Source organism: Danio rerio, chromosome 4 (assembly GCF_049306965.1).
Source record: "Danio rerio strain Tuebingen ecotype United States chromosome 4, GRCz12tu, whole genome shotgun sequence".
NCBI lineage: Eukaryota > Metazoa > Chordata > Actinopteri > Cypriniformes > Danionidae > Danio > Danio rerio.
In genome coordinates this window covers 66,290,167-66,317,473 of record NC_133179.1, presented here as the reverse complement: position 1 = coordinate 66,317,473, position 27,307 = coordinate 66,290,167, and the positions used below count along the sequence as shown (strand labels likewise).

Below are 27,307 nucleotides of genomic sequence, written 5' to 3'. Positions count from 1 at the left end.
ATTAACAATGAATAAATGAAGAAATACTGAAGGGAAAAAACAAGAACAGAACATACAAAACTTTAGTCACAGCTTTATAATGAAATAACCTGAAGAACAACAAATGATTAAATCATTTAAATGATCAGCGGATGATTAAACAACTCTACAAACATCATCACCAGCTACACTTATTACTTAATACATGTATTTTTGTATAACATCTACTAAAGTTCTTCTTGAGAAAAAGTTAAAGTTTTACGTCACCATCATGGAGAACAGAGTTTGCTTTAGTTGGGCTCTTAGCTCAACTAAACATTTAACATTTATAAATCTTGGCTGCTGCAATTGTTAAGAACTTTGATTTAAAAGCTCTTTTGTTGTGGCAAGCCAGCCAAAAACCTAAATAAGATCTGGTGATGTTCATGTTGCTATTAAATGGCAGAGTCTCTTCTCATTTCGTATAATAAAATTTACTGCTCCTATTCAATGTTAAATCTATTGTTTTACATTATATGTCTTTATATGGCAATGATTTCTGGAAGTTTTTAAGAATATCTTGGACAATAACACTGCTCTATGGTGTAATTCGCACTCAAAGAGACATCAATAATCAGCATATGAACCTCAATAATGGTGACGACTAACAAAATTAACAGTTTAACTCACAAACAGGCAACTGAAAGTCTAAACATAAACAACAGCAGAATCGAACACAAATAAAGAAAACCATTAGACCATTATACAACATTTATTTATACCGCAATGCATGCTGGGATATTTGTACAGTGCCACTCCCAGCATGCATTGCAGCATGAAACATTTGAGATGTTACCATTGTTGACATACAAGGTCAGATTCATGAGGTCTGAGTGTGTATTTGTCATAACTGAACTGTTTTTGTTTGTTATTTCTTAACTGTTAAGTAATTACGGAGGTATCTTTTCTGTTTCCACTTCTCATTAATTAAATTAATACCTGCAACTAAGCATAAAATCTATTGCATGAGGCCCTTCCTCCAGATTTATATCAAAACATTTATCAGAACTAATTTCAGACAAATAGATTTCTCTATTTATTGACTTCCCAACTTTATTGCTATAGTACAAACGTTTTGTAAACTCTGTATTACAGCAGTTGGAAAGTCTTCTTAAATGTGTTCAAGGGTGAAGAGCCCAACTAAACCAGCCCCTCACTCCATTACGGTGACACAAAAAACACCTTAATTTCTGTTGGATCTCAATGAGAATAGTATGGAAGTCAAATCAGTCAGTATTAAGTGTGTTTCTGCTGTTGTTTGTGGAGTTGTTTAATGATCCTCTGCTGAGACTGAAGCTGTTTTATTTTATTTAATGTTGTAACTCAAGTCACTGTTTGTGTTTCTTGTTTATTTTCTTCAGTAATTGTAATTATTAACAGCAGGTGTTCATCAGTGTCTGAATTCACTCATTAGTGTTCATTAAAACTGTCAGGTGAAATATATTAGTTAACTAGTGTATGAAATAGTGAACAAGGACACAAAGTGTGATTTCAAACACAGACTTCAAAACATCGAATCTGAACTCTGTTAGCTCACAGTTTTCTGCAGTTGGTTACTTTCTCGAAGACAAAAATGTTACCCAGAAAGCACTGTTTTTAACAGAATATTAATGTTTTAGTGAAAAAACATTATTTTACCGTAGAATCTGACCGTTTTTTAACAGCAATTTTTTACAGTGTGGGTTTCCCATACACAGATTTATTTGTGGTAATGTGGGAGATTTCACACAAACGTATCTTGTTGTCTACAGAAAGTTTAATTGTCTTCATGAAGAAAACTTGTTTCTTTTCTCAAATCAGTCAATCAAAATAAAAGTGTAGTGTTTTGAAACCAAAGTTTTCATTTGTACCCACAACACTCAAGATTTCAACACTCAACACAATCAAGATTAAATCAAGTCAAAATCTCATAATCTGACACAAATCTGATCGGTGGTAGCTGGCAAATGGCATTGTGTAGTCTGAACAGGGCTTTAGGGAGTCTGCATCAGTGGCTCACTGTCATTGACTTATGGCGAGTTCACACCGCAAGAGTTTACCTGGACTTTCATTCGCCAACAAGTTTTGTGAAACTGCAGACAAAAGCCCAAAACTGGAGGCAAATCTGTGTTTGTTCACACGAGTGACATTTAAACAATGTGAATGATCAAAAACACAATCTAAGGGTGTAGGACAGTTTCTCCTCCCTAATCTTTCTAATTTTCTTTTCAGTGCCGACCATTTGATGGAAGTGTGCAATGTGCAAAAATATGGTTCTCGGTTCATTATAAAGTTGGAACTCTAACAACCTGGTGACCCATGATCTACACTACAAAAAAAAAATCTTCACCCCTCTTCAGTTATTGAGTTTAAATCTTCAGGTGTTCAAAGGGTTTCATTTCCAATAACTTGACATGTATTCAAGAGTTCACACTTGTTTGGCATGCTGTCCCGGGAGAGAGCCCTAAGCTCCGCTGGACAAGGGCTCAATTTTCAGGACTCTGCTCTCCATTGTGAAGCTTCATGTGAGTGTTGAGGCTTCTTTTATATTTAAAGCCCTTTCCACATTCATTGCATCTAAAACCATCCTCTCTTGAGTGAGTTTTCATGTGTTGCTTAATAGCGTCTTTGCGTGTGAGACTCTTTCCACACTGATCACATGTGAACACTATGGTTCCAGTGTGACCATTTGTGTGGTTCTTGAGGCTAGCTTTGGTTGTGAAGCTCTTTCCACACTGAGCACATGCAAACAGCTTCTCTCCGGTGTGAGTTTTTATGTGGTTATTGAGTGAGCTTTTACATGTAAAACTTTTACCACACTCTGAGCATATGTAAGGTTTCTCTCCAGTGTGAATCCTCATGTGGATCTCAAGCTCTTGTTTCCGAGCCAAACTTTTCCCACACTGTGTGCAAGTAATTTTTTTTCCTCCACTGTGAATTCTCATGTGGCCTTTAAGGTTGCCACTTTGCTTAAAACTCTTTCCACACTGTTGGCACGTGTAGGGCCTCTCTCCAGTGTGAATTCTCATGTGCACTGCAAAGTTTCCTGCATGATAGAAGGTTTGTTCACACTGTTGGCATGTGAACGGCCTCTCTCCAGTGTGAATTCTCATGTGGGTTTTTAAGCTTTTTTTTTGACCAAAGCTCCTTCCACACTGTTCACAAGTGTAAGGTTTCTCCCTAATGTGAACTCTCATGTGATCACCAAGGTTAAGCTTTTGAATGAAACTCTTTCTACACTGTTTACTTCTGAAATTACACTCAGATTTGGATTTCTGACTGCTGCATGAAGTCTTTTCCGTCAGTGTGGGTTTTTCATCAGCTGTTATTTCTTGGTGTTGCTCTTCCCTTTTATTCCATTGATGGGTCTCTTCTTTCAGCACCATCAGGTCTTTAAAAAAAAGAAAAGTGAACTTTAGTATGAAGGCACAAAGCAACAAGCATGAAATTGATGTTTCACCCAAAAATTAAAACAACCTAACCATTTACTCTCCGTCATGTGGTTTTAATAATTTCCTTTCTTCTGGAACAAAGTAAGCCAGCGTTATTTGTTCAGCAAAATCAAGAAACTCAAAGATTTAAAACCACCCGAGGGAGAGTAAATGGTGAGGCTATTTTCATTTCTGCGTTAACTATCCCTTTAAAGGGCTCCTATTATAAACCTTTTTTTACAAGATGTAATATAAGTCTTTAATTTTTCCAGAATGGGTCTAGGGTTTCGGCTCAAAATCAGATCATATACCTTGCAGAACATTTCATTTTGGGGTCAGAGGAAAACCAAGCTCTTTTTGTGCCTGTGGCTTTAAATGCAAATGATCAAATGCACTCGCTTTAGATTACTCATGTTGTGTTCCCTCATGTGTATCTTCCACTCAACATTTTTAACTTGTTTGGAAGACCTGGTTTAGACAAATCCTGCATGTTCATAGCAAGTGCACATAATTCATGCTCATATTAGTGAGTTTGCATTGTTGTATATCATCCGCTGTTTAAAATATATGCCGGATAAGTTGGTGGTTCATTCAATGAATAAACTTCTGCAAATGTTTAATGCCACATTTGCTGTAAACTTGAGTGATGAACACCCATGATTATTTTATAACCCCTAGGGGCTGTTTCATAAAAGTGGTTCAAAAAAGCGGGGATTAAAGTAAAAACCTGACTTTAGTGAGCCGAACTAAACGTCCACACTTTAATTGGTTCCATAACAGCAAGTTGAAGATCATTTGATGTAACTAATCTGAGATCAGCTGAAATATTCTAGATAACTACTCGTGCACGTAACTGTCATGAAACCCTGAAGATGCATCATTATGATTATGTTGTATGCTACCCTGGCAACTACAATGAAAGAAAGAGCTCTTAAACAAGACACCACAATGTTCACAGCGAGGGCATAGCATTTGATTTTTGAGTTCAAATATATAATAATTTAAACATAATCAAAAAGTACGGCTTGAAACAATACAAGAAAAAGGGCTGACAGGAAACTGCAGATTTTAAAATATAGGTCATTATTTAGGCCTATTAACGTTAAGATAAATATTTGTCACAATACATTGAAATATGTACTTGTGTGCAAGAGAGAATATGCACTTACTGCCAATTGTAGCTTGCAAGGAAAAGTCTTAATGCCTAGCAGGCTCACTGTAACATTCAAAATGTACTTAACGTCAGCACAATAAGTTTAAAATAATGGCCACAAAGAGCCGTGCACACACAAGCAGTGGGATTTGTTATTTGCTCTCGAAACTGCTGCAAATGACTGCTTACCCTTTGAAAACATTTGTTCCCCTTTGATTATTATTAGAGCGTTAACTCATGCGATTAATTTGATATATATAATGTGTTAAAAAAATTTACGCAGTTGCTGTTATATTTCCTGTTTAAGTCAACGTGTGTTCAACATGCAAAGAAATATGGATAAGACCAAGGAAACACTTTTAGAAGGAACCTTTCAGTATAAAACAATTATTGTCGCATTACCAGGCTTTCCAGCATTTCATCTAATTTAGTACGTTTCATTTTTATCTTTAGACTTTTGCTGTAATAGAAATTGATACCACATGCCGAACGGAAAGAAAAAACCTCCGCAATTCGTGGCTCGGTGTTGCTTTAAGGTAATCAAAAAAAAAAAAAAAAACTGTTTACAAGGTAGACTCTTAATAAGAGTATTAATCATATTAAAATGGCAGTATTGGTGTCCATATAAATGTACTCAGTAAAAGTGCCAGATGATGTCGCGATCTGTCGAAGACATCTGCATTCGTCTGCCTTTAAAATGATTCCATGTGCGCTCTAATGTTTCTTTAAGTTCAGGGGCGGACTGGCCATCTGGCAGACCAGGCAGTTTCCCGCTGGGCTGACGTACTTTTTGGGCCGGGCTGATCATCATCTTATGATCTGATCGGCCCATAAAAGGCTTAGCAGCCTATCATTTTATTCTGCCTTATTAATTGACGCTGCTGTGATCTGTGACTCTTTGAAAGTAAGACGTTTTTTTTCCACGACAGACAGACCGGGCCGGCGCTTGCGACACTCTGCAGCCCATTGGCCTTTCTGTATTGACATTGGGCTGGCCCAATCACAAACTCCTATTTTGGACTCTTTGTGAGCATGTATCGTCTGTGTGTATTTGTCAAAATAGTCGAGAATCAGACAGAAGAAACGGAAGGGAGGAGCAGAGAAATCGCGGGAAACACACCGCCATTTCATTTAGCGGTTCTGAAAAGTTCTCTGTTCATTCTAGTACACGGCTAAAACGCAAATCACGTGACCACACACACTCTGCCCAGAGCTGCAGCCAGTAGTCCAGCGGGTGTGCATATACCCCAGGTGAGAGCATAGTGGATGTCACACAGTTCATCTGCTGGATCCCATCTCACTATAGTTGTTAAACGTGATATTGAATTCATCTTGTTGTTTATCTAACAACTCTTATGTCTTTTGAATCACTTGTTCTCAGTTAACTGTTTTGGCTGAGTGCAAAGATAAGCTAATATATTAATTTATGTAACCACATACACTGATTCTGCACATTGACTGACTGCTTACCTTTATTGTTTAAATTTAATGTACATTATACTGTTATAATGGCCATTATTGATTATTAAAACTGATATTCTGCAAAAGAGACAGGTTAAAGTTTGTTCTTTTTAATGAAAATGAAAGGAGGCAGTTATATTTAAGCCCTGTTTTGTTACAAATATGCAGAGTAAAGATGATGGTCATAAAAATATGCAGCTTCACGAGGCTGTTTGGTGTCTGTTAATCATAATATCAAAATGAAACAAATTTTCCTTATATTATGTTTTCATTGTTTAGATAGTGAAACAGCAAGCAGGATGAGATTAAATAAGGTTATAAAGTACACGGTTCCCTTTGAAGATTTACCCATGCATTAGCAGGCAGTTTTTTTTATGTTTATTATCGAATATAGGCTGAGTGAATAATGTTTTGAATAAGCTAAATTGGCTGTAGTGTACGTGTGTGAGTGAATGAGTGTGTATGGGTGATTTCCAATATTGGGTTGTGGCTGGAAAGGCATCTGCTGCATAAAACATGCTGGAATAGTTGGCAGTTTCCTTTCGCTGCGGCAACCCCTGATAAATAAGGGACTAATGCGAAGGAAAATAAATGAATGAACAGTGTGTTTTTTAGAACTGAACAAATATCTTTATGGACACTATACAGAATTAAATTGATATTAATGTATGTATTTATTTATTTCATATATATGGCTTTTGTGTTTTATAAAACAGGAGTTGATAAAAATATTTGACATGTACAGATAGATAGCATTTTGAATGAATGTAGTGGGCCGATCTGGCCCAAAATGCCAGGGCCGATTTTTTGTCCAGTCCAGCCCTGGTTGCCAGAGTAACTGAGTTTGAACTATCGTAAATTTGATTTATGAAACTGAATCCGCCATTAATAAACCTGACTTACCAAAATAAGCCTGGCATTTTCTCTAAGCTTGGTTTATGGAACAGGCCCCTGGTATAGCATGATCATTGTGGAACGTGATTACAGATAACCCAGATTCTCTTCATCCAGGAATAAAATGACTCAGGCCCCGTTTAAACTAGTTATTAGTTTAGTTTTAAAACGGCGTTGTAGAATGAAAACGATCCGCGTCCACACTCGCGTTTTACCCAGTGTTTCTGAACAGCTCTCCGTCCACACCAAAACGCTGAAAACGCACATCACGTGACCACACACACACTCTCGGGCAAGCGCTCCAGCATTTCTACCCAGATGAGAGCTCTGCTTGTCGGACTGCTCATCAAGCATCTCCCGCTGGATCTAATCTCACTATATTTGCTAAACGTGATATTTCATTCATGTTTTTGTCTTTATCTAACGACATAGGCCAATTCCCTGACTTTGGTCATTGGAATCTATTAAGTTACTTGTTCACGGGTAACATGTTTTGGTTAAACGCAAAGATAAGTTAATGATTAATCCAGGTACATTGACTGATCGCTTGCCTTTATTTCCTACAATGTATAAACTTATTGTATGTTATACTTTTATAATTATCGATTATTAAAACTGATATTCAGCAAAAGAGAGGGTGTGTTTCGTAATTTCACTGAAATTGAAAGGAGGCAGTTGTTATCGGCTCAGTTTTGTTATTAATATCCACACAGTGAAGATGACGCTCATATATGCAGCACGGCGCCTCAACATTTCTGCTGTCTGTTAAGTTGCTAATATTAAAAAGAAAATAGGCAGTTCCTTAAATCATGTTTACATTTTATTGTTGAGAAAGTGAAACAACGTAGCCAGGGTGATGTGAATGAAGTTATAAAGTACACTGTTCCCTTTGAAGATTTACCCGTGTCCTCGGTATGTTTTCCATATCAAACTGAGAAGGGGGAGACTGCAGCCTTGATCAAACTTGCGAAGTCTTAACTTACAAGAAGAGGATGCTAGACTGAACTGTGTGTGGGCTACTTAATATTGAGGAAAAGCCCCAATCAGATAGGTGAACGTTTGCAGCCCCGCCTCCGTTTTCAGATGTCTCCGTCTTTCCCCATCCACACTGAGACGGAGCAGCAGCGTTTCAGAATGAAAACGGCCTCTCCAGCGTTTTCAAAAAGCTCCGTTTTCGGCGCTCGAGAACTCCGGCGTAGTGTGGACGGATGGCGTAACCGTAGCAAAACTTATGCGTTTTCAAACTAAAACGCACAAGTGTAAACGGGGCCTCAGGGTTAACAATTTGAAGTGTGAAAAGCCCTAAAACTACTCAGCATCAGCTCTCAGGATTAACAGAGCACAATGACAAACAGCAACAATTGTCAATCATGTCATAGTTGTGACCTAATCTCATGCTTTTGTTTTAGAACTTCAGTTGCCTATTAGGGAAATGACCAGAAATAATGAATGGCAGAAAACAGACACACTCCTTGCTCTACATACAGATGTGTTCATGACTACACATACAAAGAAAAATAATGAAATGAGAAAATAAGACTTTGCAACATTAAGCAGCATTAGGCATGGACCAGTTTAAGATTCTGAAGGTATGATAACCTAAAATATATTTTCTTCTGAGAAACTTTTAAAGTATTTTGGAGCAGTAAACATGTCAGGCTAAATCATTCAAATGAATCACAGATTTCTTTACGATTTAAAACAGCATCTTTGGATATCTTTTCTGCTGGAGATACTGTTGTCCTAAAAAACTTAAAACATAAAAAAACCTTACATATACTGTAGGAACGGTGCAGCAGAAAATGTTGGCGGTTTTAAAACCTTGACTATTCCAAACTGCGGTAAACCTTGAAAATGGTTATCGTCCCCTGCCTAAGCAGCATAACACTGATATTTAGGATCTAAAAATTTATTCTTAAAAAAAAATTTTCTCAAGCAAAAAGATTCCAATGGCGATGCCTGTTGGTGCATGAAGAATATGGTCAATATTCTGAGACTGTACAATATTTTATAACAACTATTTTAGTGTCCATTTCACTCAGCATGTTTAATATTGGGGGCATCCACATTTTTTTGACATACTTAGGACCAGGGGATCTGTTTTTATGACATTTTTAAGACCATTATGAATGAAAATGTTTAAAGCCTAAAATGTTAAGTCTTCTATGAGAATACTGTAGGTCAAATATCATCAGCTCAGTTAAACCTTTTATTGATTTATTGTTTTAATTTATTTTATATAGCGCCAGTGTTCATGGACGCTTTACAAACAGTAAAAGAACAAGAAAAGCAATAACCTTAAGAAGGTAGAGAAAATGGACTAATAATACATAAAATAATGACAAAAGACAAGAGAACAAGTGATGAAAGAAACTCATTCCTGTCTTTCAATGAGTGCTTATGTGCATTTAGGAGAACTAGGCAGCACACTCAGAGCTGCAAGATGGATTTAATTTAGTATTCTTATTATTAAAATATATCTGAATGAGGATCAGATGACTAAGTTCGTGTTTGAGAATGAAAATCAACCTGTTTGTTCCTGTGGATCTTCCTGTTTGACTGTGAATGTTTCTTCAATCTTCACATCTTCACTCTCCTCTTTAATAAACGTCATCTTTATAACAGTGTGGAGATCAGTCGCTTCAGCAGGAGTTTTTCTCTGCGTTTGGACACTTTATCCTATTTAAAATGAACAAAACAATAAAAATGTTCTGTTTAAAATAAATAAAACAATGAATAGAAACAAAATAACTTCTCTTTAACACTTGCTTCAACAGTTTCTATTAATGAGAGTAATTAACAAAAAGAAATCAGGTAAAACATTTCTTTAAAACAGTGGTTCTTAAAGTGAGGGTCGGGACCCCCTGAGGGGTTGCGGGACAATGAAGGGGGTTGCCTGGTGATTTCCAAAAATCTATTTATTTTTAGCAAACCATAAGAATTACCATTGTTTTTCCATAACCTACTGAAAAAGGTTTATAGTTACTATATACTATATTTAGTTACTATTGTAGCTTATAGTTACTAGTTCTATTGGATTGCGAGCCCTGAGGTAATTACATTATATTAAAGACACAGATGCAGCAGTTTGATTTAAGAATACCAGGTCAAACTTTCTGGCACATTTACAGCACTCACATACATTTAAAAAATTAAACGAAGAATAGACCTGATTCTATTGGTGTGCGTGCACCATTGCATGCAAGGTTTCTGTATTTATTGGTTTTATATTTGCACATTCGAACTTTACCCTTAATAATATAATTTCATAAAAGTATTATTCGCAAGCTCTAAATAGTGAAATCATATGTGACTATCAATTGTTGTCATTGTTCACAGTCAAATAAACAATGTTAATGTTGTTTTCAATTCACACTTGCATGCTTATTCCGATCGAAAATTTAAAGTAACATAGTAAGCAATATAGATAGAGGTAAAGTTGGTTTTATATTCACACATTTGTTTATTTAGAAGTCTCTATATTGTACACCATGTTACTTTGAATATTCGATCAGAATTAGCATGCAAGTGTAACTTGAAAACAACATTAACACTGTTTATTTGACTGTAAACAATGTTGTACTTTGATAGTCATTGGCTGCTAATATGATTTCACTCTTTAGAGTTTGCAAATAATACTGTTATGAAATTATATCATTAAGGGGGAAGTCTGAATGTGCGAATATAAAACCTACTTTACCTCTGTTTGGGGGTCACAGGTCACTGGCATCATTGTTTTGGGGGTCGCGGGCAGAAACGTTTGGGAAACACTGCTTTAAAACACATTTTACACCCTAGCCCTCGGTTACTGAGAATAAAATAGTACTACGCTGTATAGATGGTTAAAATAATAGTTCCAACAGCGGGTACATAATGTAGCATCAGATAAAAAAAACTGAAACTTTAGTTAAATCGGTTTATATCTGTAATTGTTTTAAAACAAACCTTTCTCCAGTTGAATCACAGCGCTGAAGCGGCGCCGCCTGATGACGTCACGCGCCAAAATAAAGGTCTTTTGTTTAGCTTTTTTTTGCCACTCACTGTTGCAGTTATGACTTATTCATACATTTCTCCCATGTTTTTCACTTTTTTCATATGAATCGTTGTCTCTTATTATCTGTGTTCCACGTTTCCTGCCATTTTTAGCAATATCTTCAGTAATAATATTTAATTTACCTTTACTTTCAGAAGCAATAAAGGGGTAGTTCGCACAAAAATTACAATTCTGACATTTACTCATTCTCTACTTGATCCAAACCTGTTCGAGTTTCTTCTGCTGAATGCAAATGAATAGAATACAGGAGCAAAAACAGCCACTATATGCTTCAACAGTTCCTACTTTGGACATGGCTGCTTTTTTCAACATTTTCTTGCAAACAAAATGTTCTTGGAACTCAATTACAATTGAACCACTAAAGTCAAGTCACAGGTTTTGACAATGTTTTTGGTTCCTTTTCTGGACTTTGAGCACCGGGACTCTTGCTGTCAATGACAGATGAGGGAGCTCTCTGACTTTATCTAAAGTGTCTTCATTCGCATTCTGAAGATGAGCAAAGTTCTCAGGAGATTGAAACAACAGGTAGAGGGACAATTGTTCACAAGTGCCTAGTGTACACTTTAACACACGCCTGCCACCACTGCTGATAAACCGCTACATCGCACTGCTTATTAAAATTAATTTATACATTTTTTTATTGAAATAACAACAGGCCATAACAACAAATAGAAATACAAAAACTGATAGTACTGCTCCTCGTGTGATATTACTCATATATTCATTCATTTTCTTTACGGCTTAGTCCCTTTATTAATCAGGGGTCGCCATAGTGGAATGAACCGCCAACTTATCCAGCACATGCTTTACGCAGCGGATGCCCTTTCAGCTGCAACCCGTTACTGGGAAACAAGCACATACACTCATTCACATGCACTGCATGGATACCGCATGTCTATTGACTTTGAGGAAACCAGACCATCCGGAGGAAACATCATGCGAACAAGGGGAGAACATGCAACCTCCACACAGAAACGCCAACTGACATAGCTGAAGGTCGAAACAGCAACCTTCTTGCTGTGAGGCGATCGTGCTACCCACTGTGACGTCTCACATATATAATTATTTAAGGTATTAAACTGGTATTGGTGAATAACTATGCTTAAAAATGGTTGTTATTTTTAAAATGTGTGAAAAGGCACCATTCAGATGTAGCAATTGTATTGATCTGGGCAATCAAGCATGTATTGTTATAGACACCTATTCTTATTTGTCTTAAGAGATGTAAGGCAGGTCTTGTTCATGTAATATGCTTTAGGCTATCAAGTTGGTATTGGAACGAGCAGCTATACTCGTCAACCGGTTTCTTATATGTAAAACAGTCCTATTCAGTTAATGGTGTGGCCTATCATGCAGCTATTAATAAATACGACTGCACATGACGATGATCCATTTATTTAAATGAATATGTGACACAGATATTGAAATTTCATTGTTGCAAACAAGTTACAGGAGTAAGTGCAGTTGTTGCTGTATGTGATGTCCACCACTTTAAACACACCATGGTAAAAAATTATTCTGAGAAATGGTGTAGTTGCTGTAGGTGGAGCAGGTTAACCAGCCTGAATTACTCTGTATAAACTGCCCATTCAATAATTTAACTTGTGATGTAATTATTTTCTAATTATAAATATATAGATGCATGACAGATTTAATATTGGACTCCACAAGGGTAAGACCACAGCTTAAAATCGCATCACGTGATTGCATGAGACCTATAAAAGATCAAAACATGACCTCTCTGTACAAAAAACTTCAATATGGAGCAATCGCTCACTTTTATCAACCTCTAATCCTATTGTTTTATCCCGTCCCGTTCTACAGCATCATACAACAGAATTTCAAAAGCACAAACTAGTGTGGACACGGCAACTTGCTTTCAGATTACCTCTGTCCAGCTGCTACTAGGCAGAGTGGGTGCATTTAGAAGCTGCTGTGCTGTGGAAGTTCCTGACTAGAAGTTGCTTTCTTGATTTGTTTGTGTTACTTGTTGGTTGAACCTTTAAAGTGTTGTGATTTTTGCGCATTGACTCGACTGCATTGATTCCTTTGTCTATTAGGCTATTTTCAATTTGATTTCAGAATTTCACAGAGTGAGTGCATTTTCCCTCCTTCTCAAGGTAAAGAGATAAAGCTCCGGAAGTTGACAAAATCAAATAAACCCAACCTAGTTTAAAAAACTTAAATTTGAAGCAAAAAAGATGCTGGAGGACAGGATCAGATATATGGCACTTTACTCACACCTGATTGCCTCTGCAGATTATACATAACATTTCACAGCACCTGAAATTAACACAAATGAGTTTGAAGTTACAGAGTGTCTCATCCATTTGTGATTAATGTACAAACAATTATCTACAAAGACCAAAAGTAGCAAATAATCGACAGTATGTGATCGCTTTACTGTGTTAAAAGAAAAAAAGGTTTTGTCACAGAGTATCTTTTATATTCTCTTGTGAATATCTATGCATATTTGTATGCACAAACACAAGTGATAATCAGAGGGGAAAACATCTTTGTTACATACCAGGTGAATAAGAGGTTTTCGAGAGAGCTGAGCTGCTCACGCATGTTCTGTTCAACTAAAAAACGAAGGAAAGAAAACAAAATTGGCACAGAAACAAGTTACATTTTGATTGTTAAAATGTGAAGACATTTTTGGAAAGAAATAATTGACCTGTTAAGAGTGTGTTGACTGTCTTACAGAAACCAGTAAAGAGCTGCATGTGCTTTAAGAGAAATAAAGGACTCTAAACTCACATAAAGAACAAGTTCAGTGATAAATAAATGACAAAAAAAATGCTAATAGATAGCTCATTTCAATATATTGACTAAACTTGACAAATAAAACCTCAATGTGAAGTTCAGAAATTGTTTCTTTTAAAAAATGATAATATATCACTGTATAATAATATAAGACTTACATGACTATTATATAAGTGAATGTAGCTGTATGTATTGAGACATCAGTGTGGCTTGAGTCTTCAATGGTCATTTGCATCTTTACACAAAGACTTCAGCCAAGCAACTCTGAGAAGCTTCTACAAAAACAACACACAACTCTTGCATTACCTTTTAACCAGGCTTGGGAAAAAATAAATTGAAATGTCTTTCAAATCAAAATACCTCAACATAAGTGTGTCAATATTATCAACAACATGCAGCAGCCAAACTAAAAAATAAGCTTCCATCAATAGTCCTATTCACCTTATTCTCAGCTGTCGAGCGGGCGCTGCCATTTGAATCTTTTTGTCTCGCGACTTCCGGTCACATTCACTTCCATTCATTTTTTGACGTTAACAACTGCTCGTTACGCTGCTTGATGTTGCAATTTAATATTTTCTTATTATATTATGCTTCTTGGTCTGTGTAGTCATGCAAACATTTGTTTGTTGAGCAAGTAGTTTGGCCATTTTCTGCCGTTTATTATTCCTAGTCATTTCTCCCATATGCGACTGAATCGGAAGTTCTAAGACAATCGCGAAAACAGGCACACTTCCGCGTTTTAGAATAAGGTCAATAAAACAAAAGCAACAAATCAAATGAAGATGGCTAAAGTCAACTTATTTTCCCAATACATCATTATTTCTCTGTAAAACTGGTTTGTAAAGCTACTGAACTTTCCATCCCCCACGGTATGTGTCTTGAGTCTTCACTGCTCTCCACTGCTCATTTGCATCTTTATACCAGCATTAATGGGGGCCAATTGAGTCTTATCCAAACACATTCCAGATCCTGTAGCTCAGCAGGGTTGTATCTATATATTCTGGGTTCCTAACAGAAACGTCATTGGCTTATTTTGCTAAGTAAAGAGAACAACTTTGGATGACAAACTACGATTGTTGATTCCTACATTGGGATCATTACCAACAACAACCTACAAAGAAAAGCCCACTGAGGCCATTTCTCATCCCACATATTCATTGAAGACTGGAAAGGTGAGTTGCACATTCTGAATTTACTCTTAAAAATATCTGATTGCTAACATTATAAAATGTAAAATCTAAACATGTGTGGATGCACTGTTCAACATTGAATTAAAGTTCTTCAGTCATTTTTAAAAGCTTCTATACAACTATTTATTTAGTTTTTTGTTTGTTTGTTTATTTGGTTATGAATATTGTTTTTATCCTGACAAATGGACTGTAGCCCAGTTTCAACCTAAGTTAACCTAGTTAAGTTTCAACCTATTACATATATAAGTTGGAACCTGGCAGGCAGTTTTGGAGAATTTGATGTTTCCCCATTCAAACATACAAAGAGGTGGCAACATCAGTTGAATGCAAGTGAATGAGTTAAAGCTATGGATAAAGAAATGCAATCGTTTAAAGAAAATGCAACCTCGTACCAACCTACCTGAAGGTGAAGATCTGGGGGGGGGGGATTTTTGAAAAATTTTTATTTTTTTCAATTAACATAAAGATTGATGGTCTTACAAATACAAAACAGAAAGCAGATAAAGTATAAAGTGGAAAATGTATCAATAATTCATGACAAAGAGTAAGTAGGGGAAAAAGCTAAACAAAAAACCCGCACTGGGATTCAACTGGAGAAAGGTTTGTTTTAAAGCTTTTACACCAATGTAAACCAACTGATTAAAATTTCAGGTTGTTCATATAATGCTAGATGTACCTGCTGTTGACAATATTATTTTAACCCTTTATACAAAGAAGTAGTATTTTACTCACAATAAGGTCTATTGTTTGAATAAGACTTTATTTGTCCCCGAGAAGAAATTCTTGTCTTGTGCAAAAGAGTGCTACAACGTTGCTGTAAGCAGACAATTAAATAAATAAAACAAACAAAATAATTAACAACATTTGTTAAAGTTTAAATAAAGCAACATTTAAGTGTGTAATAAGTGTTTTAATGAAGGTTTAATTTGTTAAATTGCATGATGTCATTCTATTCTAAATATACATCACTATATAATAGAAATAGAATAATGTTACTTGTTTTAATCAGCTTATTTGTTGCTATTGTTTCTTGCTCGCACTTACCTGATTTATTTTTGTTAATTACTCTCATATAAAGAAACTGTTAAAGCAAGTGTTGAAAAGAAGTTATTTTGTGTCTGTTCATTGTTTTATTTATTTTAAACAGGACATTTTTATTGCTTTGTTAATTTTTACAGGATAAAGTGTCCAAACGCAGAGAATATATATATATATATATATATATATATATATATATATATATATATATATATATATATATATATATATATATATATATAATAAGGAATGACTAGTTAAAACATGTAGTAGTAATGAATAGTTTTTACTTGAAGGGCACCTATTTTACCTCCCTTTCATAATTTAAGTCTTTTACGTCTGTAAAGTTTCAGCTTAAAACACCCATCAGATTATTTGTTATACATTTTAGACCGTTGAGATTTTCTGCTTTAAACACTTCGACTTAGTGATTAAACACGTTTTTTAAATTGTCTTAAAATGTTTAGAGTAGAGGATTTGATTAACTCCAAATACGTGTGTCTGTGTATGTCAGAAAGTGGAGGGAGAAATGTGTCAATAAGTCATGACTGCAACAGTAAGTGGCAAAAAAAAGACTTTTATTTTGGCGTGGTGTGTGACGTCACAAGCATGCGCCGCTCCCGCGCTGTGATTTAACTGGAGAAAGGTTTGCTTTAAAGCGTTTACCCTTATATAAAACGATTGATTAAGGTTTTTTTTTAATTAAGTGCTAAATTATGTACCTGCTGTTGACAATATTATTTTAACATTTTATACAACTAAGTACTATTTCACTCACAGTAATGAGATCTGTTGTTTGAATAAAGATAGGATAAACTTTGTCCCTGAGAGGAAATTTGTCTTGTGCAAAAAAGTGCTACACCTATAGAGGTAAAGTTGGTTTTCTATTCACACATTCGTTCATTTAGAAGTCTCTATATTGTTTACCATGTTACTTTGAATATTAGATCTGAATTAGCATGCAAGTATAACTTGAAAACAACATTAGCACTATTTATTTGACTGTGAACAATGTTGTACTTTGATAGTCATTGGCTGCTAATATGATTTCACTATTCAGAGCTTGCAAATAATACTTTTTATGAAATTATATTATTAAGGGGAAAGTCAGAATTTGCGAATATAAAACCAATTTTACCTCTATTTACACGTTGCTGTAAGCAGACAATAAAGTAAATGAAACAAACAACACGATTAAGAACATACCTGAATAAAGTTTCAAAAAAGTTACAGAGATGTAACTGTGTAATAAGTGTTTTAATGAAGGTCTAATTTAATGTTAGTCCATTCTAAATTTACATCAATATATGTAAGAAATAAAGTACTAGCTTTAATCTGCTCATTTGAAGCAAGTGTTGAAGAGAAGTTATCTTATTTCTGTTATTTCTGTTTTGTTCATTTTAAACAGGATAAAGTGTCCAAACTCAGAGAAAAACTCCTGCTGAAGCGACTGATCTCCACACTGTTATAAAGATGGCATTTATTAAAGTAGAAAGTGAAGACCTGAAGATTGAAGAAACATTCACAGTCAAACAGGAAGATCTGCAGGAACAAACAGGTTGACTTTTATTCTCAAAGACCGACGCAGTCATCTGATCCTCATTCAGATATATTTTAATAATAAGAATACTAAATCCATCTTGCAGCCCTGAGTGTGCTGCCTAGTTCTCTTAAATGCACAAAAGCACTCATTAAAAGACAGAATGAGTTTCTTTCGTTACTTGTTCTCATGTTTTTTGTCATTATTTTATGTATTATTAGTCTCCTATTTTCTCTACCTTCTTAAGGTTATTGCTTTTCTTGTTCTCCTACTGTTTGTTAAGCATCCTAGAGCACTAGTACTATATAAAATAAATAAAAACAATCAATTAAAAAAGTTTAACTGAGCTGACACTATTTGACCTACAGTATTCTCATAGAAGATATCTGCTATTACAGTGATAGTTTTGGCTAGAGTTAGAATTAAATCATTATTATAATAACTAATTACCAGGGCTATTGTGTTTAAACAGAGTGTTTCGCAGGGTCTTAAAATGTCTTAAATTCCTAAATCTAAATCTAAAAATGCCTTAAAAACTCTTAAATTTACTGAAATATTGTGTTGTAGGTCTTAAGTCTTTTTAAACAAGTCCTAATTTTCCTTTGTTAATGTTTTGCTACCCAATCTGGCCAAAACCCATTCAATCACCAGCAATCCATCTCAATAAAACTTTTTATTCAAAATTGTCATTTTAACTCGGTTTATCATAATGGTTTAATTATTTTCCTTACAATAATATTTGCATAAATGTGCTCCTTGTATTTACTGCTGAGGACATCGACCTGGACAGATTATTGTGCAAAGATTTAGTTAATTATAGTTTTTAAAACATTTAAAACCTTTGTTTATTTTTTTTATTATTTTTTACATTTTAAAAAAGTTTAGGTTGAAAAGTGTACGGATACAGGTAAAGCTTGTTTTTACACAATATAATTTTTTTTTTTTTGCTAAGAAATATATAAAATACTGTGTTTTTATATTAATTTATTATTGTATTATTAAATGTATTTATTTATTTTTATATATAACATAATTATATATAGAGCAAATAAAACCCTTTTCCATCTGGGGTATTTGAAAAATTCCTTATACTTTAACTCTTCTTGAGTCAAAAATGTTAACCCTGGTTTAAAGTATGTCAGAAAATGTAGATGCTTTAATTTTAAATATGCTGGATAAAATGGACACAAAAAATATTTATTATTTTAAAACATTGAACTACAGTATTCTAAATTATATGACGATTTTGTGGGACGACATGAGACAAAACAAATTATAGTGGAATAACGTTTAGCATTGCACTAACTACAACAGGCCAACAAACTAGTTTAAAAATGACTTTTGCAGTTTAAGAAATGGATTACAGCATGCTGATGATATGCAAACATTTGAGTGTGAAGTTCGTCAGTATTGACCATATTCTTTACGTACCAGCCGGCGCCTTGGAATCGTTTTGCTTGAGACTTTTTTTACAGAATGAATTTTTAGATCCTGAAAACAGTGTAAAGACCCACGCACACCAAGATGTTTTTTGCGTTTTCTGTCGACATTTAACACCTTGTGACTATATAAAGGGCATCAATGTGATGGTGCACACCACACGCAAATCGCCAGGCATAAAAAAAAAAATAATAATTTTTAAAGAAACGCCTCATGCTCGTTTTTTTTTTTTTTTAATTTGATGCGCTGCGTTAAAAACTTCACTAATCAGGTTGGCACTTTTGTTCATGTGCACGGAGCTGCTGAAGTTACAGTAAACAGCCCTTGGAGGCGCTCAAGCTCAAAACTGTCAATGCGAGCGCACATTGAAGAAAATGCCCAGAGTCGATATCAACGTGGAGCTGCTTATTGCTCTGTGAACAATAATCATTTCTCCATCGCTGGAGCTGCTACTTGAACCAGCCATGCTTGTTCGAGTCACTAGTAACTTTAAAGGGCCATAAAACCCCCCGTTTCAGCAGGATGTTTGCATACCTCTAGTTTGGAAAAAGTCAGGAAAGTGGGTGTTTCTTGCTCTGTTTGGGTGGGAGTGTCGGTGGAGGTAAAATAGGCAGGTTTTGAATAAAAAAGGGAGTTGCCTTTTGTGCACGCGCTTCTGACAGAGGACAAACAAACACACACGCAGGGGAGAAAGACAGTGTGTTTAATGACAGTAAAATGTTTGATACTGCAGGTCATATAAGAGAAAAAAACCTCTGCACTTCACTCAAAAAAATGATTTGTTGGACTTACATAAAAAAAAGAGTGTCAAGTGGTTCCACGTAACTGTGTTAAGTAGTTTCTACAAGTAACAATATAGTTGAATGAACAAAAGAAATTCAGGTAAAGTTTACAAAATAATTCTTAGTACCTACAACCCAATTTAGATGTGTCATTATTACATTTTAGTTATATGTATATTTTACTTAGTAATGTTATGTAAAAATTATGAACTTTCAATATGTAAGGTGAACACTTTCTTTTCTTTTTTATTCACTTTTAAAGTATGTGCTCTACAAGTGTAAAACCTAAATAATGAAACATTTTTAGAAACAAAATTAATTTATTTTTTTGCAAGGTTTTGCAACATACAACACCTAAAATCCATAAAATAATTTCAATTTCACAGGTCCTTTGAAACAAATACACAAAAACAAAGGATTTACAGTAAACATTTACAAGGTCTTTCAAAGTGTAACTGGCTTTAAGAATTTGAAATAATCTTAATTTGAAAAATTAAATACATGGAATGTTAAAATACTGCTAAACTCTATTTCTGATCTTTACAAAGAATAGTTAAAGTAACATTCAAACTGGCCTCGATTTTTGTAAACATCCACAAACAGTTGAAATAGCAGTTTGAAGAGGATTTTTTTTTTTAAAAACACTTTGGTCAATAGTGAACATTCTTACAATGTGCTACTTCCTTCAAATATTGTAATAAGAATTTTCAAAAGAAAATGTGTAAGGACATTTTATTTCAATACTGTCATGAAATGCAACATTGCTGATATTTTAAAATGTTTAAGCGATTGTTAAAATATACAACTGGCCTCTTTATGACAACCCCCACCAAAATAACATTTAGTTTCAAAAAGACAGAAAAAAACACGAAAAAAAAAAAGTTTATTATTGACCAAAATGTTATTTTACTATATGCAACTGCAAATAATACATTTTACTTGGAAAACGAAAAGCAAAGTTTAAGGCAGGCAGCATGACACAAACTGCTACAGGGTTCAATTTTGGATATCTGAAATCGTTCGAGCCATTAGTAAAGAAAAGATTAAAACTGACCTCTAATCTTTGTAAATAACCAAACCATTTAGCCATTTAAAGTTGCAGAACTTCATTTAAAACTTTGGTGCCATCAACAAAGATAACATCACATTAATTTTAAAACCATAAAACAATTTAAATGTCACAAAAAAGCTTCTTCCTCTATTTCTTTCATTTGTCCAGAATGATGTACTGATTCAGCCAAGTTTGCTCTTGAGTTCTTCAAGTCCCAGCAACACTTTCTGGAAAAAACTCGGGTGTATTTCAGGTCTGAAGGATAACTAAAACTCAAGCTGTATATTACTCCCAAAAGAAGAGCACAAGTCTTGGTGACATCGCCAAGGTTCTGAAGCACTTTTACTCCCTCAACAATCAGTCCAACACCTGATGGTGGGTCACAGGTTTCTGCACCTTCAGGTCTGACGATGTAGATTATAAATGAGAGTATTGGCCATGTCTCTCTCTCTCTCAGAGTTTTCAAAGCCTGTGTCCTATAAAACACAAAAACAGTACCACTGTTAAGTCAGTTTAATTCCATCAAAAATACAGATTGTAAATTTTGTATCAACTGTCCATTCCTCAATCTTTTACATAACGCACCTGCAGTGACTTACAAAACAACTTTACTGTGTTTGTTAGGGTTAGTCTGTACTTTTGATAACCCCAAGTTAAATATACTTTGTGTATTGATATTCCTTGATTATATTATGTGAATTTATGTGGTGGCACTTTAAACATTCAGTGCTTGAAAACACTTACAGTATACTTCTTCATGAGGTTTTCATAATCTTCATTAAGATACAGAGAAAATGCTCCGAGAATGCAAGCTCTCCATCATTCTGTAGAAGAGACATTAAGTATAAACAATGAAAAAACACCATACTAAAGTGGAAATTATTTACAAGCATCATGAAATACAGTTAACAAACCTCATCAATGGTAGCCATCACTTTCCAAATATTATGCCCTGCAATTCATAAAGATAAAGTTGGTTTTATACTTGGATATAAAGACATTATATTATTAAGGAGAATTTCAGAAAAAGTATTCTTTGCTAATTCTAAATAGGGAAATTATATTAGCATTAAATGACTATCAAAGTACAACATTGTTCAGATTGAATTAGACCTGTGTTAATGTTGTTTAGAAGTCATACATGCATGATAATTCTGATCGAATATTCAATGTAACATGGTAAACAATATAGAGACTGCTAAATGATCGAATGTGCGAATATAAAACCAATGTTATCTCTATCTGCGATTCCTATAGAGGTAAAGTTGGTTTTATATTCGCACATTTGTTCATTTAGCAGTCTCTATATTGTTCACCATGTTAAATTGAATATTCGAACAGAATTAGCATGGGAGTATGACTTGAAAACAACACTAGCACTATTTATTTGACTGTGAACAATTTTGTACTTTGATAGAAATTTACTGCTAATATGATTTTGCTATTTAGAGTTTGCAAATAATACTTTTATGAAATTATATTATTAAGGGGAAAGTCCGAATGTGCGAATATAAAGCCAACTTTACCTCTATGCAATTCCTCCTTCTCTACGGGAGATGCTGGCCAGCTTGCTGGAGTAACTATCCAGTTTTGACATGTTTGAATTAGTGGGACAGAAGTGATTCAACTGAATTCAGCAGCAATCTGTAGATTTAAGACACAAGATTATAGTAAAGATAGCTTTCATACAAGGCACTGTATCACTGTTTCTTAGGTGGTTATGCATGTTACTAAAAATATTTCTGACTCTATATTGCTGCAAGAACACACATGGCATTTGAACTTGGCTAGTGTTACATTTGGATGTAACCCAGTGTTCTCATTTGCTTGGACAGAGGTAAAGTTGGTTTTATATTTGCACATTCAGACTTAATAATAATAAAATTTCATAAAAGTATTATTTGCAAACCCTAAATAGTGAAATCATATTTGCAGCCAATGACTATCAAAGTACAACATTTTTCACAGTCAAATAAACAGTGTTAATTTTGTTTTCAAGTTATACTTGCATGGTAATTCTGATCGAATAACTCAAAGTAAAATGGTAAACAATAGAGACTTCTAAATGACCGAATGTGCAAATATAAAACCAACTTTACCTCTATCTACAGTTAAGATGGCTGTGTAGCACATTCCATGTTTTAAATCTACAGAGAAACTCGGAATAAGTGCATAAAAACACAACTATAATATCTATGCTCTAATCTAGTCGTGACAGTTATTTTGCAGTCTTTGCACTGCCAAATGCTTTCCTTGAGAAACACAAGTCAGTAGAGCTAGCTAAAAATGCTAAAGCTCAAAAGACTCTGAAATACACTGATAACATAAAATAACATCATTCTGTGAACACTTTTCCTAGCGATATTTAACAGTAAAGAGTTATAAAATACTCTTACCTGAAAAAGCCACCATCTTCTCCTCCTCAATGTGCTTTGCACGTTCGTCTGCCTTCTGTTCTGTTCCGGTGCTCCACCCATAGGTAAGCTACGGTATCCGCAAATATCCAAACTTAAGAGGGTTTTGCGATTTACTCCTCAATGTTAAGTTGTCCAGTCAAACCCTTATTAGGTAAAGCCTACAGTACTCAATTTTTGTAGAAATAACATAGTTAACTTGTGTAAATTTAATTACTTTTATGTTTTATGTAATGTGAACAAGGATGGGTATAGTAAAACTAACAATAGGGAAAGTTCATTTTTTTGAGTGTTCTCTGTAACTGAGATGCACTCTGAAAGCCGTGTGTAGGTCACAAACCCCCGGGTTAACATTATTATTTGTATATTTACGTTGTCACTGTCCCTGATGGGACAAACTGTAGTTAACTTTTTTAGATGGCATTTCTGCATCTTGTCGGGTATATAAAATATCTTAATGTCTTATCTAAATGTCTTTATGTAGGTTTTTATCTAAGCATCAGGTCATGCACAAAGACAAGTACAAGTGAAGTTTATTTATAAACTAATCTCGAGGATCACATGCTTATGATTGCTTGCAGCTGGTTTCGCATTACTCAATTTATGATTCACCAATCAGACAATTCCTAAACCACTATAAATAACCTGAGTTCCATGTCACAGCCATCTTCGTTTAGAGAATCCCCCTTCCACCCCTACTCCTCCTTTCCTAGAAGGGTGGCACGATTTCCCAGTGGTTAGCACTGTTGCCTCATGACGTTTCTGTGCAGAGTTTACACATTCTCCCGGTGCTCACATGGGTTTTCTTTCCACTGGCTAAAAACATGCAACTTAAGTTACTTGACTAATCCAAATCGGCACCATAGACATACTCCTAGTAAGTAGTCATCTCTTAAGAACAATAACTTTCTGTTCATTAGCTACTACAGAAGAGTTCTCGAGAACTCCCCTTTCGTCTTGCAAATGGGAGCCCTAGGCTCGTTAAGTGTAAACTTTTGAAATAAATGAAATGAAGTAGTAAAGTATGTCATCTTGCCATCTCATCATCACTCCAGTTTACAGCAAACATGGCATTAAGCATTTGCATGTGCTCACTCATTCATTTTCCTTCGGCTTAGTCCCTTTATTCATTAGGGGTCGCAACAGCGGAATGAACAACTAACTTCTCCAGCATTTATTTTAAACTGTGAATGCCCTTCCAACTGCAACCCAGTACTGGGAAACATTTGTTATATAACATAATTTATCTACAATAATTCAAACTCAGAAATATAGGCGTAAGTTATGTGTACTTGCTATGAACATGCAGTATTTGTCTCAATCAGGTCTTCCAAGCAAGTTACAAATGTTTAAATCCAGTGAAAGATGCATATGAGGGAACACAACATGAATAATCTAGAGCGAGTGCATTTGATCATCTGAATTTAAAGCCACAGGCACAAAAAGAGCTTGGTTTTCCTCTGACCGCCAAAATTATATTTTCTTCAAGGTATATAATCTGATTTTGAACTAAAACCTCAGACGCATTCTGAGAACACCAAAGACTTATTTTACATCTTGTAAAAAAAGGCTCATAAAAGGAACTCTTTAAAGGGATACCATTTTACTCTCATGTTTACATGTGGTTTTAAACCTTTGAGTTTCTTGATTCTGTTGAACACAAAAGAAGATATTGTGAAAAAAATTCTGGCTTACTTTGTGTTCCATAAGAAAGGAAATGTTTAAAACCACATGACGCAGAGTAAATGGTAAGCTCATTTTTATATCTGGATGAAACATCCATCTTTTGCTTGTCACTTTGTGTCTTCGTACTAAAGTTAACGTTTTTTTTTTTTGTTTTTTTAAGACCTGATGGTGTTGAAAGAATAAGCTCATGAACAGAATGAAATGGAAGAGAAACTCCAAGAAATAACGACTGATGAAAAACCTACACTAACTAAAAAAACTTCATCACGTGGAAGACCTCGGAAATCCAAATCTGCGTGTAATTTCGGCAGTAAACAGAGTAGAAAGAGTTTTAGTCAAAAGTCAAACCTTGATGTTCACACTAGGGAGAAACCTTACACCTGCGAACAGTGTGGAAAGAGTTTTGGTCACATACAAGGCTTTAAAAACCACATGAGAATTCACACTGGAGAGAAGCCTTTCAGTTGTAAACAGTGTGGAAAGAGTTTCACTCAAAAGGCAAACCTTGATGTTCACATGAGAGTTCACACGAAGGAGAGGCCTTACACCTGCGAACAGTGTGGAAAGAGTTTTACTTATAAACAAGGCTTTACAACCCACATGAGAATTCACACTGGAGAGAGGCCGTACACATGCCAACAGTGTGAAAAAAGCTTCTATCATCCAGGAAACTTTGCGGTGCACATGAGAATTCACACTGGAGAGAGGGCGTATACATGCCAACAGTGTGGAAAAAGCTTCTACCAATCAGGAAATTTTGCAGTGCACATGAGAATTCATACTGGGGAGAGGCCGTACTCTTGCATCCAGTGTGGAAAGAGTTTTAAACAAAATTGCACCCTTGAAGTCCACATGAGAACACACACTGGAGACAGAAGTTTTATTTGCACACACTGTGGGAAACGTTTTTCTCAAAAACATGACCTTAACATCCACATGAGGATTCACACTGGAAAAAAACCTCACACATGCACACAGTGTGGGAAAAGGTTTACTCAAAAAACAAGTCTTGACAACCACATGAGTATTCATACTGGAGAGAAACCTTACAGATGCACAGAGTGTGGGAAAACTTTCCCACATAAAAGCTCACTCAAACACCACATGAGAACTCACACTGGAGAGAAGCCGTTTGCATGTACTCAGTGTGGAAAGCGCTTCACAACCAAAGCTAGCCTCAAGAACCTCATGGATGGTCACACTGGAACCATAGTGTTGACATGTGATCAGTGTGAAAAGAGTCTCACACGCAAAGAATCCATCAGGAAACACATCAGGAAGATTAACACAGGAGAGGACCCTTTTAGATGCAGTGAGTGTGGAAAGGGCTTTAAACGTAAAAGAAGCCTCAACACTCACCTAAAGCTTCACAATGGAGAGCAGAGTCCCCAAAATTGAGGCCTTGTCCACACAAACACGGGTATATTCAAAACAGCAGCTTTTTCATGTAGTTTGGCTGTTCATTCAAGTGAAGTTTATTTATACTACTTTTGAGAGGATCACATGCTTATGATTGTCTACGGCTGGTCCTGCATTAGCCAACACATGATTTACCAATCAGATGATTCCTGACTCACTATAAATAACCAGAGTTTCTTACCAGGACAAGTGTGAACTTTTGAATACATATCAAGTTTTCTGAAGATGAAACCCTTTGAACACCTGCAGGGCTGCAAGAACCCAAAATAACTATATGTTGATAGATTGTATGACTTGTTTCATATGCAAACAAGTATCTGCATCTGAAAAGGTGTGAACCAAATGACCTACAGGAACTCAAGAGTTGTGACCCAACCAAAGAAGTAGGCTGATCTTCGAGGGTTACATCCTTTGTTATAAAGTAATGTCTCACTTTGGGTTAAGTTACCAACGAGTTAACATCGCTGCTGAGGAACTGCACTATTCATTGTCTTCGATAAAGTCTTCTCCCCGTAAGAGTTTTGGTCAGCTTACTTATTTTATGTATTGAAGTCATCTATGTAAAAATTAATTAAGCTGTATTACTCCTCTTCCCATCTACATTGTGCCACCACTCAAGCTAGATTAGCAACACCTGTGTTTTGCCCTATAAAAGTTTGTGTGTAAAAAGCTAGTGTGTTCAGTCTTGAGCCATTTCTGCCCAGTGCTCGCCCGATTCTCTTGAGAAGCTAAGTGACACTTTATTTTTATTGTTGTTGTTGTTGTTGTTGTTTTTTTTACCCTTGTGTCAGATTTGTTTTGCCTGTTCACTGGAAGCTCTGCTTCCGTCATTTCTGTTGTACTTTGTATTCTATTTTTCAAATAAAGATCAGTTGTTTCTGAAGCTAAACGCCTCAAGTTCCCTTTTTAATTTTGTGCTCTTGGGTTCATATGTTGAGGAGTTAGCTCAGCTGGGACAAGCCCCAGCTTTGAGTCCAAGAAACTGGGTTCA

At 35.3% G+C, this 27,307-nt stretch overlaps 2 protein-coding genes, 1 long non-coding RNA gene and 1 pseudogene across 11 annotated transcripts in view; 1 reads left to right on the top strand and 3 right to left on the bottom strand.

Moving 5' to 3' along the window:
* Window positions 1-61: 61 nt before the first annotated feature.
* The window catches only part of zgc:174696, a 107,331-nt gene continuing 80,085 nt past the window's right edge, over window positions 62-27,307 (bottom strand). The window contains exons 1-4 of one of the 5 annotated variants that reach the window (XR_012401440.1): window positions 10,637-10,924; window positions 9,466-9,615; window positions 794-3,388; window positions 62-751 (exon numbers count right to left, since the gene is read on the bottom strand). Coding sequence is in view for 3 of the 5 variants with exons in the window: in XM_068219522.2 (XP_068075623.1) it covers window positions 2,484-3,388; window positions 9,466-9,550 (990 nt within the window). In the remaining 2 variants the exon portion in view is untranslated. Of the gene's footprint in view, window positions 3,389-9,465; window positions 9,616-10,636; window positions 10,925-27,307 lie in introns of those variants that run through there. The other 4 variants (XR_012401439.1, XM_068219522.2, NM_001114884.2 and 1 more) reach the window with 4 other exon arrangements.
* LOC110437815 (uncharacterized) lies at window positions 14,779-27,199 on the top strand. Of its 4 annotated transcripts, XM_073948863.1 has the most exons (4): window positions 16,590-16,630; window positions 16,791-16,854; window positions 17,393-17,542; window positions 25,058-27,199. In XM_073948863.1, exon 4 carries the CDS (start codon window positions 25,099-25,101, stop codon window positions 26,293-26,295), a length of 1,197 nt encoding a protein of 398 aa, XP_073804964.1. In that variant the 5' UTR covers window positions 16,590-16,630; window positions 16,791-16,854; window positions 17,393-17,542; window positions 25,058-25,098; the 3' UTR covers window positions 26,296-27,199. The 4 variants fall into 4 exon arrangements, with proteins under 4 accessions (XP_073804962.1, XP_073804964.1, XP_073804963.1 ...); XM_073948861.1 differs by lacking the exons at window positions 16,590-16,630; window positions 16,791-16,854 and adding an exon at window positions 14,779-14,928; XM_073948862.1 differs by lacking the exon at window positions 16,791-16,854.
* Window positions 20,047-23,243, bottom strand: LOC101886247 (uncharacterized). Its single transcript, XR_224176.6, has 5 exons — window positions 23,194-23,243; window positions 22,324-22,441; window positions 21,712-21,749; window positions 21,542-21,621; window positions 20,047-21,273 (listed from the first exon to the last, which is right to left on the bottom strand). It is a non-coding gene; the product is annotated as an uncharacterized lncRNA (long non-coding RNA).
* Window positions 26,913-27,199, bottom strand: wu:fa10h04 (annotated as a pseudogene). Its single transcript, NR_023324.1, is given in 1 exon segment — window positions 26,913-27,199. The product of NR_023324.1 is annotated as a wu:fa10h04 (transcript).

What these genes read in the sequence shown, in the direction of transcription:
- LOC110437815 (XM_073948861.1), top strand. Translation starts at nt 25,099, where the DNA reads ATGGAAGAGAAACTCCAAGAAATAACGACTGATGAAAAACCTACACTA.